General features: G+C 38.3%; 1 protein-coding gene across 1 annotated transcript; it reads left to right on the plus strand.

The window, feature by feature from the left end:
• Positions 1 to 9,804, plus strand: LOC129275974 (probable RNA methyltransferase Y17G7B.18). Its single transcript, XM_064109543.1, has 2 exons — positions 1 to 1,799; positions 8,620 to 9,804. The coding sequence occupies exons 1-2, from the start codon at positions 432 to 434 to the stop codon at positions 8,902 to 8,904; spliced, it is 1,653 nt and encodes a 550-aa protein (XP_063965613.1). The 5' UTR covers positions 1 to 431; the 3' UTR covers positions 8,905 to 9,804.
• Positions 9,805 to 17,090: the final 7,286 nt, after the last annotated feature.

The following is a 17,090-nucleotide window of genomic DNA, read 5'->3' on the forward strand; positions in this document are numbered from 1 at the left end:
AGAATGATTGTTTACTAGGTAATGAAACATTCCCAAGATTCCATTTTCGCGCAAGCGCGGAAACGGTTATCGTTTTGCTACGCAAGCATCGCGGGCCGCTACGTTCTTGAAACATCTGACATTTCGCCAGAGATTTCACCGTTAGTACTTCATTTTTGCCATCTTTGACTGAGTAGGATTGTCATTTATGACATTGGCCCTCGTTGAATGTGATATTTTGGGAGAAACAACCTTGTGTATTCGTAAAATCTCGGCAGAAACCTTGGGCCTGAGTTCGTACGATCGTGTATTTGACTGGAGTATCGTGACCCTACTTTGCATGTTATTGACATTTTTTATGCAAATCGCGAGGGTGAAGTTGTTTACATCGCCAAATCGCACGTGCAACGTTGTGCAGATGCGGCTGCCGCTCTCATGTCTCCAACGAAATCATGTCGGCGAAGGTATTGGAAGCTAGCCCGGAATCGGGCTCCCGAAGTGATCCATTTTCGAGTAGCAGTGCTAGTATTTATGTGCCAGGAACACTGAAAAATGCTAGAATAGGAGGAACAAGTTGTGGGCTGGCGGTCGTGGTAGAGAGCGCGACCATGGCCACCGAACATGTTGGGAGTCTGACTGCACGAACTCTCCCGTCACACACGCTGGTCACCGGCGGTGGTGTTGGAGGAGCCGCGGGAGCTGGTCGCAAGCGACATCACAGCACATCAAAGTCAGCTGGGCAAATCAAGAGGAGAAGAAAAACGTATGAAAGAAATGGATCGAAACCAAAATTTCTTCTTGGAGGTTCTATCACCGATCCTTTAAATTTGAACAGTCTCGATGACGAAGAGATTTCCAAAATTGCGAATGCAGTCACTCCAGCTTGTTCACCTCTTCCTCAAATTAATAAGGACCCTGATCCAATCATTGTTCCGCAAGATTTCAAAGATCCTCTGAAATTGAATACAGCTGATGACAACGAAGAAAACTCTCCGCTCACCAAAACTCTGGTGTCCAGAAAATCAGGAAAGAAGAAGAAATACCACAATAGCGGTGACGCAAAGCGTGATAGCATTGAATCAGTGGGAAATTCTGATAGAGATGGGGAAAGCTCTTGTACCAGGCCATTGTGGCTCGAGTTGCAAAATAGTAAAACCACAAAACTCGCAAACAAAATTGTTTCTCCAGTTCTTCCAGACTCGAGAGGACGCAAAAGGAAAGCTAGTCGGACAGAGCCTAGTTCAAGACTGGCGAAAGCTCTGCTTATTGATGATTTACTGCCACAGCCACAGCCAAAAGCAAAGAGCAGTGAACCAGAACTAAAAAGGTCGCGAAAGTCTCCAGAGGTAGTCAACAAGTTTAGGAGACAGCAAAGTCATGATTCGAAAACATCTAAGCACCTGCCTAAATTCAGAGAACAGGACAAGAAATTCCAGTACGGCAACTATGCACGTTACTATGGTTACCGTACGCCAAACAGTGATGACAATCGCATAGACCTCTTCAAACGTGAATGGTTTGAAGGCAAAAAGTGTTTAGACATCGGATGTAACTCTGGTCATGTGACACTAGCCGTTGCGAAACTGTTCGATCCATCAAGTATTGTTGGTGTAGACATTGATGGAAACTTGATTGGAGTTGCCAGGAAGAATGTGAAGCACTGCCTTGAAGAACTGTTCAGGGAGAAGAAAGGCAAAGGACGTGTGAACTTTCCAGTTTCCCTGCAGAAGACGTATGGACCTTTGGCACCGGCTGCATCCACTTCATCACCAGCTGAAAGAGAAAAATCATTGTTTCCAGGAAATGTCTTGTTTAGATGTGTGAGTATATATACTGTACATGTATAATAGTGGTAAATTAAACCAAAACCATTGAGTCAAAAGAGGATTTGGTTAATTTAAACTTAAAGGAAAAGTCCACCCCAAAAAAGTTTATTTGAATAAAAGGAGAAAATCCAACAAGCATAACATTGAAAATTCATAAAAATAAGATGTAAAATAAGAAACTTATGACATTTTAAAAAATTTAAAGTTTCACTTAATTCACAATTTATATACATATGCACATCCTGGTCGGTATACAAATGAGCAGACTGATGACTTCACCCACTCACTATTTCTGTTGTATTTTATTATATGAAATCTGAAAAATTATTATTTTCTCCTCATTGTCACAAAATTGTATTCCTCCCTGAACATGTGGAATTGCCATTTTTTTAATGGTTTATGGTTAAGTCTAGTTGGTCCTTATTGTCATATCTGTAAAAGTTGAAATGTTAAATTAAAAAAAATGAAAATAGTGAAGGTCATCATCAACTCTCATTTGCATATCAATGAGTTGTGCATAACTGTTTTGTGAAAAATATAAAGCAAAACTTAAAAATGTCATAACTTTCATATACATCCAATTTTGATTAAATTTTCAGCGTCATGCTTGTTTGATTTTTCTTTATTGATTCAAATTGACAATTTTTTGGGTGGACTTGACCTTTAATAAAGATTGATTGGTAAATTTTGATTATTATACTACTGAAAGTCAACAGAATACCTTTCATATTTACATCAATGAACTGATGATGGTGATACAGTTGATGATTGTGAATTTCAGGGGCGGATCCAGGATTTTCCTAAATGGGGGAGGGGGGCAAAAAATTGACAAGCATTAAAAAAAATTTAGGTTTTCAACCAAAAATTACGTAAATTTCGTCCACGAAAAAATTTAAAAAGCAAAAAAAGAAGGTCCTCACTTAAAAAAAAAGGGGGGGGGGGGCACAGTTGTATTTTAACGGCATTTTTTACATTACAATCCGCCAGTGGATCTGCCAGTGGTGAATGTATGAAGATGATGATAATGATGTTGATGATGGTGGTGGTGATGATGATAATGGTGATGATGATGATTATGACGATGATGACGATGATGATGACGACGATGATGATGATGACAATGGTGATGATGGTGGTAATGATAAATAATGAAAAGTGATGAAGCTGCTGGTAGTGTTGTGTGCATAATGAATGCAATGAATGCACAGACTGTAGTGTTACCAATACTGTACTGGTTTTGAGAGAAGTCCATCACAACTTCACAACTTTATCTTTCTTGTGCCAGCTACAGCACACAATTACCACAGTTCGCTAGTAGTTTGAAAGTAAGACTGCTTTTAATTTTGAAGTTGTATCACCAATACATTTCATTTGCCTTTAAATTTCTCAGTTGCAATGCATTATGGGATGGAATTCAAGTACAATGAAAAACAATCATTTTGTTCAAAACATGCACAGTCCCATTGGAAATTGCCTCACTACTATGTATGTGCACTCTGACTCATACTCATTTTAAAATGACAAAATTTTGAAAGAAAATAAGTGAATATTGTATAATTGAGAAAATAGAGCAGTGATATTTTGATTCAAAACACAATTCTCAAATTCGCAAAAGCATTTGTTACATGGTTGACAGCATTCTACTGATCATCCAATGTAATTTTTACAAGTATATTACCTATATTGAGCAGGTTATTATTTTTTTTTTTTGAATATTACAAGTATAAACAAGTAAATTATACCTGGTATTTTGTCATGAAGGTACATACATGTACATGTACTCAAGTAGAAGAGTAAATTTCTTGATCAGAGAAGTCTGGTATTCTTGGTTTTGAGTCTGTCTGAAAGAACCTACATATTGTAATGACTGCATCCTAGGTCTGTGCCTGAAACTAAGTAACTCCACCCCTCCCTCAAGCAAATCCCAAAGGTTTTTTACCTGTTGAGAAGGTTTCATGAATGTAACATTAGGTGGTTTCAAACCGCCTCGATCACAAGAATCCCCGTTAAATTACAAGAACATTTTTAGGCTAAAAAATACCCATTAATTATTCCTGCATTCACACCGCCCCGAAACATACCCTTTGGGATAAATTCCTGAAGTTAGGAGCATGCGCAGTATGGTCTAATAAGCAGGCAAGGTGCGAGATTCAAAACCACTAGCCCAGCAGCCACCCACGGCGCCCGCGCCCAACGACACGCTGGGCTAAAAGTTCCCGTAAATTGCTTTCACATTGCCAAAATACCTGCGACCTTGGAAAAATCCCCGCGAAAGTTCTCGTAATTTCGCCAAGTACCTACTATTTAGCGGGTATTTTCTTTCGGGGAAATTACGCGTAGTTTGCTTTCACATTACCAAAATACCTGGTATTTTCTGATCGGGGTAAATTTCCCGATCAGAAAATACCTGGAGCTGACGAACTTCGAGGCGGTCTGAAACCACCTCCTGTCTGAAGGGGACAATGTTATCATGGTATGCAATCATTTCTCTCCAAGATTTCCTGAGATGTCTGACAGATAAAAACTCTCCAGAAATCATTGAGAGTTTCGGAGTTCATTTTGAAGTCTTCTGTTTTAAGATCCTTGTATTATCCCTGTTTTGTCATTGTATGAGTCAATATTTTGGTGATTTAAAAAAAAACTTCATGTGTGTTATAAATTTTTATTTGCAGGATTCTAGTAATAAAATTGCTTTCATGTGCAGTAATGATGATTATGTACAGAAGTGCACATACACTGTAGACTTGAAAATTCAGCTAGAACAAAACCAATGTGTGAAAATTGCAGCTATAATTTACATTATTAATTTTAAAGGGGTAGTCCAGGCTGAAAGTAATATGATTCGAACAGATATAGAAAAATTAGATGAACAAAACACTGAAAATTTGATCAAAATTGGACAAAGAATAACAAAATTATGGCATTTTAAAGTTGTGCATTGACGTCATTTAAAGTTTTGAATTGACGTCATATCCTCACTTGTTCTTTTGTATTTTATTGTATGAAATTAGGTTTATTAAAATTATTTCCTCCAAGAACTATTTAATATTAATGGATTGACAACTGAATAGTGCGTGAGATATCCATTGCTGCAACTCATTTTATACATGTAGCAGACATATCATTCACACATGTATGAAATAATGAAACAATTATTATTTCATGTAATAACATGAGAAAAAGGAAAGTGGGCATGTGACATCATCAGCCCACCTAGTGAATATTCACAATGACGTGCATAATACTATTTTCATAAAATATTGCTGAACTTTAGAATTCGATATTACATGTAACTTGTTTTTCATCAGATTTTGATGAAACTTTGTCTTTCAGCATTTTGCTCTGTGAATTTTGCTCTGTTTATTAAGATATGTTTTTATACAAATATTTTCAGCCCGGAGTACCCCTTTATTAAGTTCTCTACCAGTTTTTAGGTTTCTTGAAAAAATGCTAGTACTTAGTCTGAATTTTAGACTAGTAGAGAGGCAATTGGATTGTCATTGGTTGCTTCTTGGAAGTACATACAAACTCACTCTAGTTGACCCTTTTGTCAGTCTTCTCTCAAGATCCAGTTGTTATTCAGTTTAGGGTCTGTGCTTGCAGACTACTTGTCCTTTTTTTTCCTCTTCAATTTTTTTGCATCATCATCACCATTATCATCATTATCATTATTATCATCATTATCATTGACTCATTGTCATCATCATAAAAATGATTTATAATCATTGTCATCATCATCATCATAATATTCTAGAGCAATGTGCCCATCTGTAGGGTTTAATAGTCATCATAATTCATGGTTAGTGTGAAGTGTGAACACACCACTGGTCAATGGATGGAACTAATGACTCGTTAATCACTAATCCCAGGAATGAAATACATCCATGCAGTTGTCCCTGATTCAGACTGTGTATGCTATTGATAGTGGGCCTCATTCACCCAAGGTGATAGCATTGGTTATTGACCCAAATAGTTGTGAATACTTTATAGGTGTGAATACTTTATACATGTAGACACATTGTAGCATCCAGACCTAAAATTTGATATTTTTGGCAAGGCCACTTTTCCAGGGCATATTTCTATATCAAAGCACAAAAGGGAAAAATAAAAAAAATGGGCACAACAAATCTGCAAGGCCAAGGGAGCTGCATCAAGTTCGGTCATCAGTCAGGGCACACATACATGTACATGACCATGGGTTGGCCTTTGATTAATTTAAGAGTGTAAACACAACCAATGTAAATATTGCCTGAGGAAATGATCAATGATTGATTGGCACAAAAGTGTATAGTGTGAACATGCTGTTTATTGCATTCAAGTTGGGACTAGTTTACCTACCTGGCATGTTCCTGCAGGAAATCTGTATTTTCCTTTCCTGTGAGCAGGAGTTTGTTGATATATGTAGGTCTACATTGTAATATGCTTTTCACACTACAGAAATTTCCCATAACCCAGGAAATAAATCGGCTAAGCTTAACCCCAGGAAATTGGGGGCCTTAGCCCCCCCCCAATTTCCTGGGGTTAAGCTTAATAGCCCTCTTTGGTTTCACACTATGTTTTACCAAATTGGGCTAGCACAGTAAATAGAACGGTAGGCTAAAAACTACATGTACATGTATCTGGCCCTGCTAAAAAGCAGTGTTAGCCGGCTTATTGCGGTGCTAGTGTGAAACTAAACCGGGCTAAGGAAAAGTGGGGCTAAGCATTAGCCATTCACAAAAGTTGAAATGAATCACACGCTGTGTTGCAAAATCAATATTCATGAGCTGCGACATCCTGGAGTTAAGGCGTTAACCCTATTTAAGCAAATAGTATGGGGTTCAGAAAGACAGTGTGAAACCCAAAAAAGATAGTATGGTGTTGAGGATAGTCCGGGGTTAGGGATAGTATGGGGTTAAGAAAATGCAGTGTGAAAAGCATGTGTTTGTAAACCATGTACAAATATTAGGTCTCTATCCTCTTTTGGAATGGTCAATTGACCTGTGTGAATGATGCCATTTCCCCTTTAATTTATGCATTCTAGGCTTAGAGTTTAATAGCAGTTACTAATTTACGGTATTGGCTTTTTATAGTTTTGATATGTTTTTTTACCCATTCAATAAATTGAATATTTTATCCATAATTCTAATAAAAAATGAATAAGGGATAAATTCAAAGAAGCACATTGTTTTTAACAAAGTTGGACAAACAGTTAGTAAGGAAGTCTTTATTTGTACAAGTTGTAAAAAATTGCAATTGGGCTAATGAATTTATGGTAAACTTTAAAGATTTGTCAATGATATCAGTTTACTACAGTGTAATATGGTCTCAGCCAATCAGATGCAAGGATTGCAGTAGCTTATAACACACCCAGACTATGTGTTTCATGAAATGCCCCCCAGGGGTAATGAGGAAGCGGGCTTATTGTCTGTTTTAAATTGAATGAGATAAATGCACTTTGTTCAGTAATCAGTTGGTGCTCTCAGACCGACACGATCACCAAAATGCTAAAAAATTTAGGAGATTTAGGTTAATTCAGGCCTCAAAATACACTATTTTCCTTGCATTCATACCTGTCCAAATCAGATGCTTTTGGTGTAGGCCTACAGTAAATTCTCAAAGTAATATGAGCATTGCATGTTGTGGTCTGACTCAATAGTAGCAGACAAGACAGCAGACTATGCAGGGGCAGAGGGGCTAGTCTGGAATCAAGGCTCAGCAGCCAATCACAATCATGGTTTACAGGGTCGTTACTAGTACTTCATTGACCAACTATGCTAGGTCCATGGTTACATAGTCCTATGTCTTTGTGAAACAGGTCCCCGTCCCCTCTAATTGATGGAGATAGGGTAGATTCCCCAATCAGAGAATGCAAGATATTCTCAGTTTTCGAGTCAGTGTGAAAGCACCTTTTGATCTTTTTGTTATGGGTATGATGATGATGAATGCGCTTTGAAGTAATCAGAGTGTGGAAGATGATCTGATTACAGTGTAGACAACTGTGTTCCAATGTCATGGTTCACAGGTCAAGGGCCCTGTTTCATAAAGAGTTACAACTAATGTAACTTTGCCTTTATGGTAACAACCATGGCAATGGGCACAGCAACCAATTAAAGTCAAGGTCTCAATTGAACTTAAAATAATGGCAGATTTACAATAGTTGTACGTCATTATGAAATAGGCCCCAGATTTTAATAACATTAACAATAGGGTTTGTGATCATGTGCTTGTTTGCTTGGTCTAGTGATTCTGGCTTGTGTCTTTCAAACAGAGTTGTGGGTTTGAACATAGCCATTGAATTTTGCTCAATTTTTACTCAACCCAGGGTCCCATAACACAAAGGTTAGCGATTAATCGTGCACTTGATTTTTACGATTGATTGTACATTGTAATCAATGGAATCAATTGTAAAAAAATGTTCTACGATCATTGCTAAGTTTTGTGTTACGGGACCCAGGTGAGGTGAATGGTACCTGGCAGGATGAATTCCTTGCATGCACTGAGCACTGCTGAAAAAGCTGCAGCTCAAGCCAAAGCCGGAGCAGGCAAATTTTTTTTTTTTTATGTTCGGGGACTACATAACTTTTCACAACTTACATGTACTACTACAACATAAAGCTTTAACATGGCATTGAATTGGGATTTCCCAGTTCCCTTTTTGGAGTTTCTAGAGCCATATTTTCAGCATTTCGGGGAGGAAATCACCCTGAGCCCCAATGTCATTTTTTCCCTTTAGCGGAAGTTATAATAGTCAAACTTTATGTCCTTTGGAAAGAAGCAAAATATAAATCCAGATATTAATTATTGTTATCATTTTGTTTACTTTTCTCTACAGGCTAACTTTGTTTTGAAGGACGACTCCTTGTTAGAAACTCAGAAAGAGGAATACAACACCATCCTCTGTCTCAGTGTCACTAAATGGATTCATCTGAATTGGGGAGATGCGGGCATCAAACGCTTCTTCAAGCGCATCTACAGGGCACTTTATCCTGGTGGTAGACTCATCCTAGAACCGCAGGCGTGGCAGTCATATCAGAAGAAAAGGAAAATGACGGTAGGTAACGAGGTTCATGTGAGAGTTAGCTGGATCATGAATTTTGTTTTTGTTCAAGAATGGTAGAACTGGAATTTGGGGGTTGTTAATATTACATTTGTCACCATCATCACCAACAATGATGATGATGATGATCTTCATCATCTTCATAATTACCATCATCATTACCATCACCACCACCTCTACCATCACCACCATCATCACCACCATTCATCACCATCGCCATCATCACCACAACCATCATCACCATCATCATCACCATCATCACCACCATCATCATCATCATCACCACCATCATCATCACCACCACCATCAGTCCATCACCACCATCAGTCCATCACCACCATCATCATCATCATCATTATCATCAGTGCCATTTGTGTAGACTGGTCATCACCTCCTTAGACACTGATTCAGATCTCATAAATTTCACAACATGCATGATTTCTCCATGTTCTTGCTTGAATTGATTGGTCTCTAACTTAAAGATATCGCCGGTTCTGTGCAGGCGGTCTTAGTTATTTACAACTTTGCCCCTTGCCCCGAGATAGTGCTAAAACTTAGCACCATCTATGAGCGGGATTCTGGAAGAAGAACTACATGTGGTTGCCTTTAATCTATGAAAACTCCTCATCTCTGCATCCATCATCCATATTGTGCATATGCAATGTTACAGGTTAATGATACATACTTTTTACTCTGGCAATCACATCTCCTTGGCTCTGGGGAGTCTGGGTAATCTGGGAATCATTGTATGGTTGTCACACTCATGAATCTATAATTTTTTCCCTGGCAAACATTTGCTTCATCATAGAGAGAACAATCCAATGACTTTGTACATCATCATAAACCTCGTATGGATCTAATCATACTCATATATGTGCAGTGTGCATAACAAAGGATTCCCAATAGAGATTGTATTCATGAATGTTTGAATAGTGGAGTTCACACTGTAGTTGATGTATATTAACCTAAACTTCATTTTTGTTTTCATGATAAATGACCATAAAAACATGTAAATAGGGTAATCAAGTTATACAAAAATGCCAATGATATAGAATAAAGAGTCTTAAAATGATGAGGCAAATTTGGCGAAATGGGGAGAGGGATGTATTGAGATGTACATGTATATGTTTGTATTGACGATCTGACATCAGTATCATTAAATTTTCACTTCAGCTTACATTAAGTATTAAATATATCCAGTGCACCTCCCTACTATTATTAAACAATATCTCTTAATAGTTGAATTCACACCCGGGGGGGGGGGGGGGGGGGGGGGCACTCAAATTATATTTTGATGGGGACGTGCCTCGCGAAACCCTGAAATGGGGATCTAAGGAACTGAACACACGGGTAAAATATGGGGTCTTTGGGAACTAAATACATACTGGGCGGTGTGGAAAACGGTCTACGGAACGGGATCGCTGTACAGGATACGGTGCATGCCAGCGCTGTGCATGTATATGTGGGTGCTAGCTGAGGGAGTTGTGAAGCTGTGCGTGGAGCTCTCGCATGCGGTGCTCGCGCTGGACAAATTTGGCAGGGTTAGGGAATGGAGATGTTTTGTAACAGGGGTCTTTCGAGCGGGGCGGGGCGCCTTCTGAACGGAACTTTTGTCATTCGGAGTTCTGAAAATTAGGTCTGAAAAACTGGGTCATCAAACCTCCCCCCCTCCCCCCCCCGATTCACACAACAGCTGCAGTTTACATGTAGGTTATTTTGTAATTAAGGAATAGGTAGATAGGTGTGTTTAATCTGGGACTTTAATTCTCCAGTTTAATCTCAATACTTTATTATGAGATAAGTGTAAATAGGTTTACACAAGAGTTCTGCCTTCCTCAATATTATGCTTCAAATGCTTTCTTCACATGGAATGGGCAGATAGATGTGTTCTGTTACTCTGCCTTGTAAACCATGAATATATTTTGCCCCTTATTAGAGCTCCCATTCCTCGAAGTTCACTCAAACCTGACCTCATTTGACCTCAAAACGTTTCTGACATGAATTATCAAACAAGGCATACGTGACAGTGCATATCTTCATTTATTCAATTCACTTGTTTATCTAGCTACAAAGCTAAAATAAAACAACACAAAACGGCACAAAATATTTTGTCTGCTTATACAAGTATGAATGTCAATGTTGCATTAATTTAAGAGGAAGTGTACATTTTCCTCCCTTTTTATTCCCTGAAATCCCTAGAAATTGTACATTTTGAAAATATTTATCTCTTTTTATCTGCTTTTAGGCAAATGGATGTTTACGACTTCATGTTTTAATCAGCGACATTATTTATCCTTGATACAGGGAAAGCCTCTAAGCTTCTTTCTGGGGAAAGCTTGTAGGAAAGGCTTTATCCAGATATTTTTTTCTGTTTTGGCAGCCATATTGTTTTTGTGCTCTCGTTTCTATTTATAATTATTCTAATACAAGATAATGTCAAGGATAATCCTGAATGTTGTTATTTAGTGGAGAGAGAGAGAGAGAGAGAGAGGCTAGGAGTGTACTTGTTAGGATAGAGAAATTTGTTTTTCAGACTCTGAAAGGAATCTAAAATTTTGCTTCGTCATCTTCATTCTTGTTCTTTTTAGAAATAAATTCCTGTCTTCATGTACTCTATATTTAGACACAAATAGTAATACTGAAGCAGCATACAGAAACATAATTCTATTGCACACAGCCTGCAGAGTGTTTAGACACAAGTACCAACCAATTGGATAAGTCATGCCATCCCACTTGACATGTTGACTCCACAAGTATGACGAGGCCAGAATTCCTTTGCCTTCTCCTTGCTGGCCTCTACCTTTGAAGTTTGAAATCCTTGGCTTTGTCTTCAAACATTCTGGCCAGAAGTCATTTGCCTTGTCATTGGAGTCCAGAAGTTCTTTGCCTTGTCCATGTAGGCTAGAAGTCATTTGCCTTGGAATTGGAGGCCAGAAGTCCCCTGCCTTGTCCTTGGGAGGCCGGAAGTCCTTTGCCATGTCCTTGGGAGGCCAGAAGTCCTTTGCCTTGACCTTGGAGGCCAGAAGTCCTTTGCCTTGTCCTTGGAGGCCAGTAGTCCTCTGCCTTGACCTTGGAGGCCAGAAGTCCTTTGCCTTGACCTTGGAGGCCAGAAGTCCCCTGCCATGTCCTTGGGAGGCCGGAAGTCCTTTGCCATGTCCTTGGGAGGCCAGAAGTCCTTTGCCTTGACCTTGGAGGCCAGAAGTCCTTTGCCTTGACCTTGGAGGCCAGAAGTCCTTTGCCTTGTCCTTGGGAGACCAGAAGTCCTTTGCCTTGCTTGTCCTTGGAGGCCAGAAGTCCTTTGCCTTGTCCTTGGATATCAGAAGTCCTCTGCCTTGTCCTTGGGAGGACAGAAGTCCTTTGCTTTGTCCTTGGATGCCAGAAATCCCCTGCCATGTCCTTGGGAGGCTAGAAGTCCTTTGCTTTGTCCTTGGAGGCCAGACGTCCTTTGCTTTGTCCTTGGATGCCAGAAATTCTCTGCCTTGGCCTTTATAGAGGCCAGCATTCCTTGACTTTGCTGGCCTCTGCTTTGGACGTCTGAAATCCTTAGCTTTGTCCTCCAACATTCTTTCCTTGGCTTTCTGGCCGTACACACAACCCTGGCCTAAAAAGCATTCAGAGACTGCATTTTTCCACTACGCACAGTGATATAAAGTATTTGTATAGCACACATATCCACCATTTTAGGTGTTCAAGTCAGGGTGCTCTCCTGGCTAAGCTACAAGTAGTCTACCGATACCAGTGTTCACAGTGTTTTGAGGAATTACTTCATACCAGTACCCATTTTCCTCTGGGTTGAGTGCAGCACATTATCGATCAATTTCTTGCTGAAGGAAATTACTCCATGGCCAGAAGTCAAACCCACGACCCTCTGCTTCCAAGTCTGGGGATGAATCCTCTGGGCTACAGTGCTTCACAGTTGATTGTCATGGTTGCTTTTTAGTTTGGCACTCGCCATTTAAGGGCATCATGTTCAAGGCCCTTTTTACAATCAAAATCAAGGATTCCATGGGAGTTTAATACCATAACTCAGTTACCATAACTCTGTTACCAAACCTCAGTTACCATTTGATAGCAAGTTAAACTTGTATGCAATGGGTCCCTGGGGATTCATTTTATAGTTTTAATTTGAAATGATCTTCTATTTTGATAACATTTTGTTGTATTACTTTTCATTATGTACATGTAGATACTCCCTGTAACTCTGCATCAGATAATTATCAATAATTTTAATGTTGCATCTGAAAAGCCCGCGCAATATTGGCACAGCTACATGTACATTTACAGTAAAGTTTCCTATTGATGACCTGGAATAGGACTTAATACTGTACATGTGTAATCCTAGTTGTCTATGACTGAGTGTAATGAAATAGGTACACATTAAAGTCAAAGCCAGGAACCTTTTCTGCAGGGGATTAGTCATGGCTGAACTTTTTTGCTCTCTCACAACACCCTTGTAAAACTTGTTGTAAAGTCATCCTTGGTGAGATCATTCAATACACCCTTGAGTATTCCAGGGATAATTTGTCTTTCCATCTTCCTTTTAGTCTACGAGCACAGACTCATATTTGACACAAAGTTATACCATGTCTAGCATGAAGACTAGATTTTGATATAAGCAGCCACACTACATGTGTTAATCTAGTCTTACTACTTCAGACTCTGCATTTATGCACTATGCGACAACCATAGGTCTGTGCATGCAGACTATCTTCCTTTCATTTGGCCCTGTAACATTAAAGGTCAAGTCCACCCCAGTAAATTGTTGATTTGAATCAATAGAGAAAAATCAAACAAACATAACGCTGCAAATTTCATCGAAATCGGATGTAAAATAAGAAAGTTATGACATTTTTAAGTTTCGCTTATTTTTCACAAAACAGTTAAATGCACAACTCAGTGATATGCAAATGAGAGAGTCGATGATATCCATCACTCACTATTTCTTTTGTTTTTTATTGTTTGAATAATACAATATTTCAATTTTTACAGATTTGACAACAAGGACCAACTTAACTTAACCATAAACTGTTAAAATAATGGTAATTCCACATGTTCAGGGAGAAATAAAACTTTGTTTCACTTGACAAGGGGGAGAAAATTAGAATATTTAATATTTCATATAATAAAATACAAAAGAAATAGTGAGTGGGTGACGTCATCAGTCTGCCAATTTGCATACCAACCAGGATGTGCATATAACTGTTTTGTGAAATTAGGCGAAACTTTAAAATGTCATAACTTTCTTATTTTACATCCGATTTTGATGAAATTTTTAGTGTTTTGCTTGTTGGATTTTTCTCCTTTTTTTCAAATCAACTATTTGTTGGGGTGGACTTGTCCTTTAAACCTAGCAATTGATTGTGAGGCAGATTTCTGTGATTGATTGTATAGATTATTGTGTCAATTATTGCTTTCAATCGCCAAGCTTTATGATACATGGGCTTGGGGCAATGTCACATTATTCCACATTCACACCAATATAAAAACTTTTCAACACAATTTCTTTTCACTGTGTATTAATAGCACTATATTTCAGCCAGGTGCTTGTGCAGAGGGCGAGTGAAAAGCTGAAATTTAATGCCTTTTTAAGGTTGCACACCAGGCTAGTTTATTGTTGTTTTGGGTTTCATTTCAGGTCCAAGGTCAAGGGGACTGCTGGCCCTCAAAAATGATATTCCTCTGTAGTCTGTTAAAAATATCAGAATTCGTCTAATTCAGTCTTATATCTTGTGGAGTGGAGTGATTCCTTGAAATGCAATTTTCCCCCTTTTTTAAATTTCTTTTATTCCTCTTTTCTCCTTGTTTTATCTTGTCTCTTTTCCTGTTTGTATTTATTGCCTTTTTATTAAACTGAGTAGTAGTTTGGGGGCTATTTTCAACGTTTCACTGGCAGTATTACCTCAGCCCGTGTGTTTGAGGCCGTTCTCATTACGCTTTCTAAAACTAGTTTACTGGAAACCGGTTCAGGAAACCAGTTTGGAAGATCGCTTTGCTAGCGTTCCCACTTGATCACACGAAAGTGGTTTTCAAAATCACTTCACGTAAAGCGATCTTGTTACTATGGGAACGCTCTCAGCAGGGTGACACGTTTCGCGCAAAATTCGAAACCACAGCGTAGGCATTCTACACGCAGTGTGTGGGATAGCGCGCTCAAAATGTGCGAAGATCGCTTCCCGAAGAACGATTGTGTCCTCACTTACGCTAAAGCCAGTTTAACGAGGCAAAGTGATCTTGAAAACTACATCGCGATGTGGTTTTCCGAACTGGTTTGGAAGATCGCTTCCTAGACCGCTTAGACCGTTCTCACTACGTGTTAAACTAGTTTCCAGTAAAATAGTTTCAGGAATGTAGTGAGAATGGTGTCTTTGTTTCACTGACCAGAATATCGAGTAATATTACTTCAGAGCAAGTAAAATTTCAGTTCGGTACAATAGGTTGTTGAATTTTGAAACCTGGCGAGTGTTTCATCAACATTTTTGTCCGACAAGTTGTCAGATCTGACAACTTTCTTCGATTCTGATTGGCTGAGAGGCCCTCTTAATATGGTAACTGTGGGATAAAACAGGACTTGTCGGATAAAACGTCTGACAAGTTCTTTCATGAAATGCTCCCCCGTACATGTGGAAAGAGTATTTGAGAAATGCAATGTTCAGGAAAAATATTGAATATCATATAACACTCTACTTCCTCCTCAAAAAAAAAATCTGACCAAGAGGAATTTATCTAACATGGCATAATGAGTAATAATAATAATAATATAGGATTTGTTTAGCGCATGTATCCACCTTGCTAGGTGCTCAAGGTGCTCCTATATTACCCCGGCTAAGCTAGTCTACAATTCTGGTGTGCACTGCTATTTGAGGAATTACTTCATGCCGTATGTATTGTATGTATGTATAAATATGTAAGTATGTATAAATAAATAGAGATGTTTATGATGCTCAGTTTGTTCACGTGCCAAATTTCAGATGAATGTATTACTTGCTTACTGCAGCCAATATTTTGAAGCTTGAGATTATTACACACCATATTTAAATGTCTTGTACTTCTTTCCAGTGAGGCATTTAAGAGTGTGTTTTCAGCTTTAATAGTGCCAGTATGGAGTCTTCAATGGTCGATAACTATTTTTAACGTTTATTATCTGCTATTCCATGTGTAACATCCTCTACAAGCAAGTCTGTGGTTTTCTCTAATTAAGCACACCGCTTCCCTCCTCACTTTACATTACAGCAGGAGCATCTTTTACACTTAAAGGTTGCTTATGAATGCAAATTTTTCAATCCCAGCAACAATCATTAATTATGTTTCAACACTTTCAAGTTGTAATATTGTTGATTCTTGGTAAAAATAATTATGGTTATTTTATGAACATTGTGTAATGGTACATGTATGGTAAAGGGGGGGGGGGGTGTTAAAATGACAGGATTGTTGGATGAGTCAATGAACCCTTGCTTTACGTGATCAGTATAAATTTTATTGAATAATTTTAAAATCTATCCAATAAAACACATTTTCATTTCATATCCTACATGTATACCCAACCTAATTTTTGTAGATCACTGCACATATTCAGGAATTAATTGGAAATGTTGAATAGTTTGGGTTTAGCCAGCAGTATTACATGTACATGTAGATTTGCTTTATTTACCAATGTATGGGTACCATCGACTTTGCCACTATTTTTCCTAAGAGGTTGAATGTCCTAGCCAAAATATAAAAAAATATAAATGGCATAAAATATATCACAGGCATTGTTTTATTAATAGCGAAGGCCAACACTTCCAAGTCTTTGGTTTGTACATGTATGTCTGAACACAACTCCATGCTGACACTCCTTCATATTTTGTTGTCATGCCAGTTTATATGGACTAGTCAGCTAGAAGTTACTTTGTTTTAATACACCTGTTTACTTTCATCAAACTTGACGTTTCTTTCTCGATGGCTTACAGTATCGTGTGAATCATCTAAGATTCAGGCCAAACTCATTATCTTGCAAAAATACATAGAGCTTTATAACATTGATTTGTGTTATTGTGGCTAATGCAATCCACTCAGTTGTGCTATAAATGTGTTTAAAAGATGAAGCATCAAATCTTAGTAAGCATGTCCAAAATTTATTTAGGATAAATTTGTTACCCTCTTACTTTCATTTTTTTACACACTTGTACATGTATGTGTGTGTGTATTTTTCAGAAGCAAGTCATAAAAGACAAAAACTTGTGTTTTCATTTATTTATGTAATTAAA

The sequence above is a fragment of the Lytechinus pictus genome, chromosome 14 (assembly GCF_037042905.1).
Source record: "Lytechinus pictus isolate F3 Inbred chromosome 14, Lp3.0, whole genome shotgun sequence".
NCBI lineage: Eukaryota > Metazoa > Echinodermata > Echinoidea > Temnopleuroida > Toxopneustidae > Lytechinus > Lytechinus pictus.

Excerpts from the sequence above, each read along its gene's own strand:
- LOC129275974 (XM_064109543.1), top strand. The coding sequence starts at position 432 with ATGTCGGCGAAGGTATTGGAAGCTAGCCCGGAATCGGGCTCCCGAAGT. Across the intron at positions 1,800-8,619 it reads GAAATGTCTTGTTTAGATGT|GCTAACTTTGTTTTGAAGGA; the intron begins GTGAGTATATAT and ends TTTTCTCTACAG.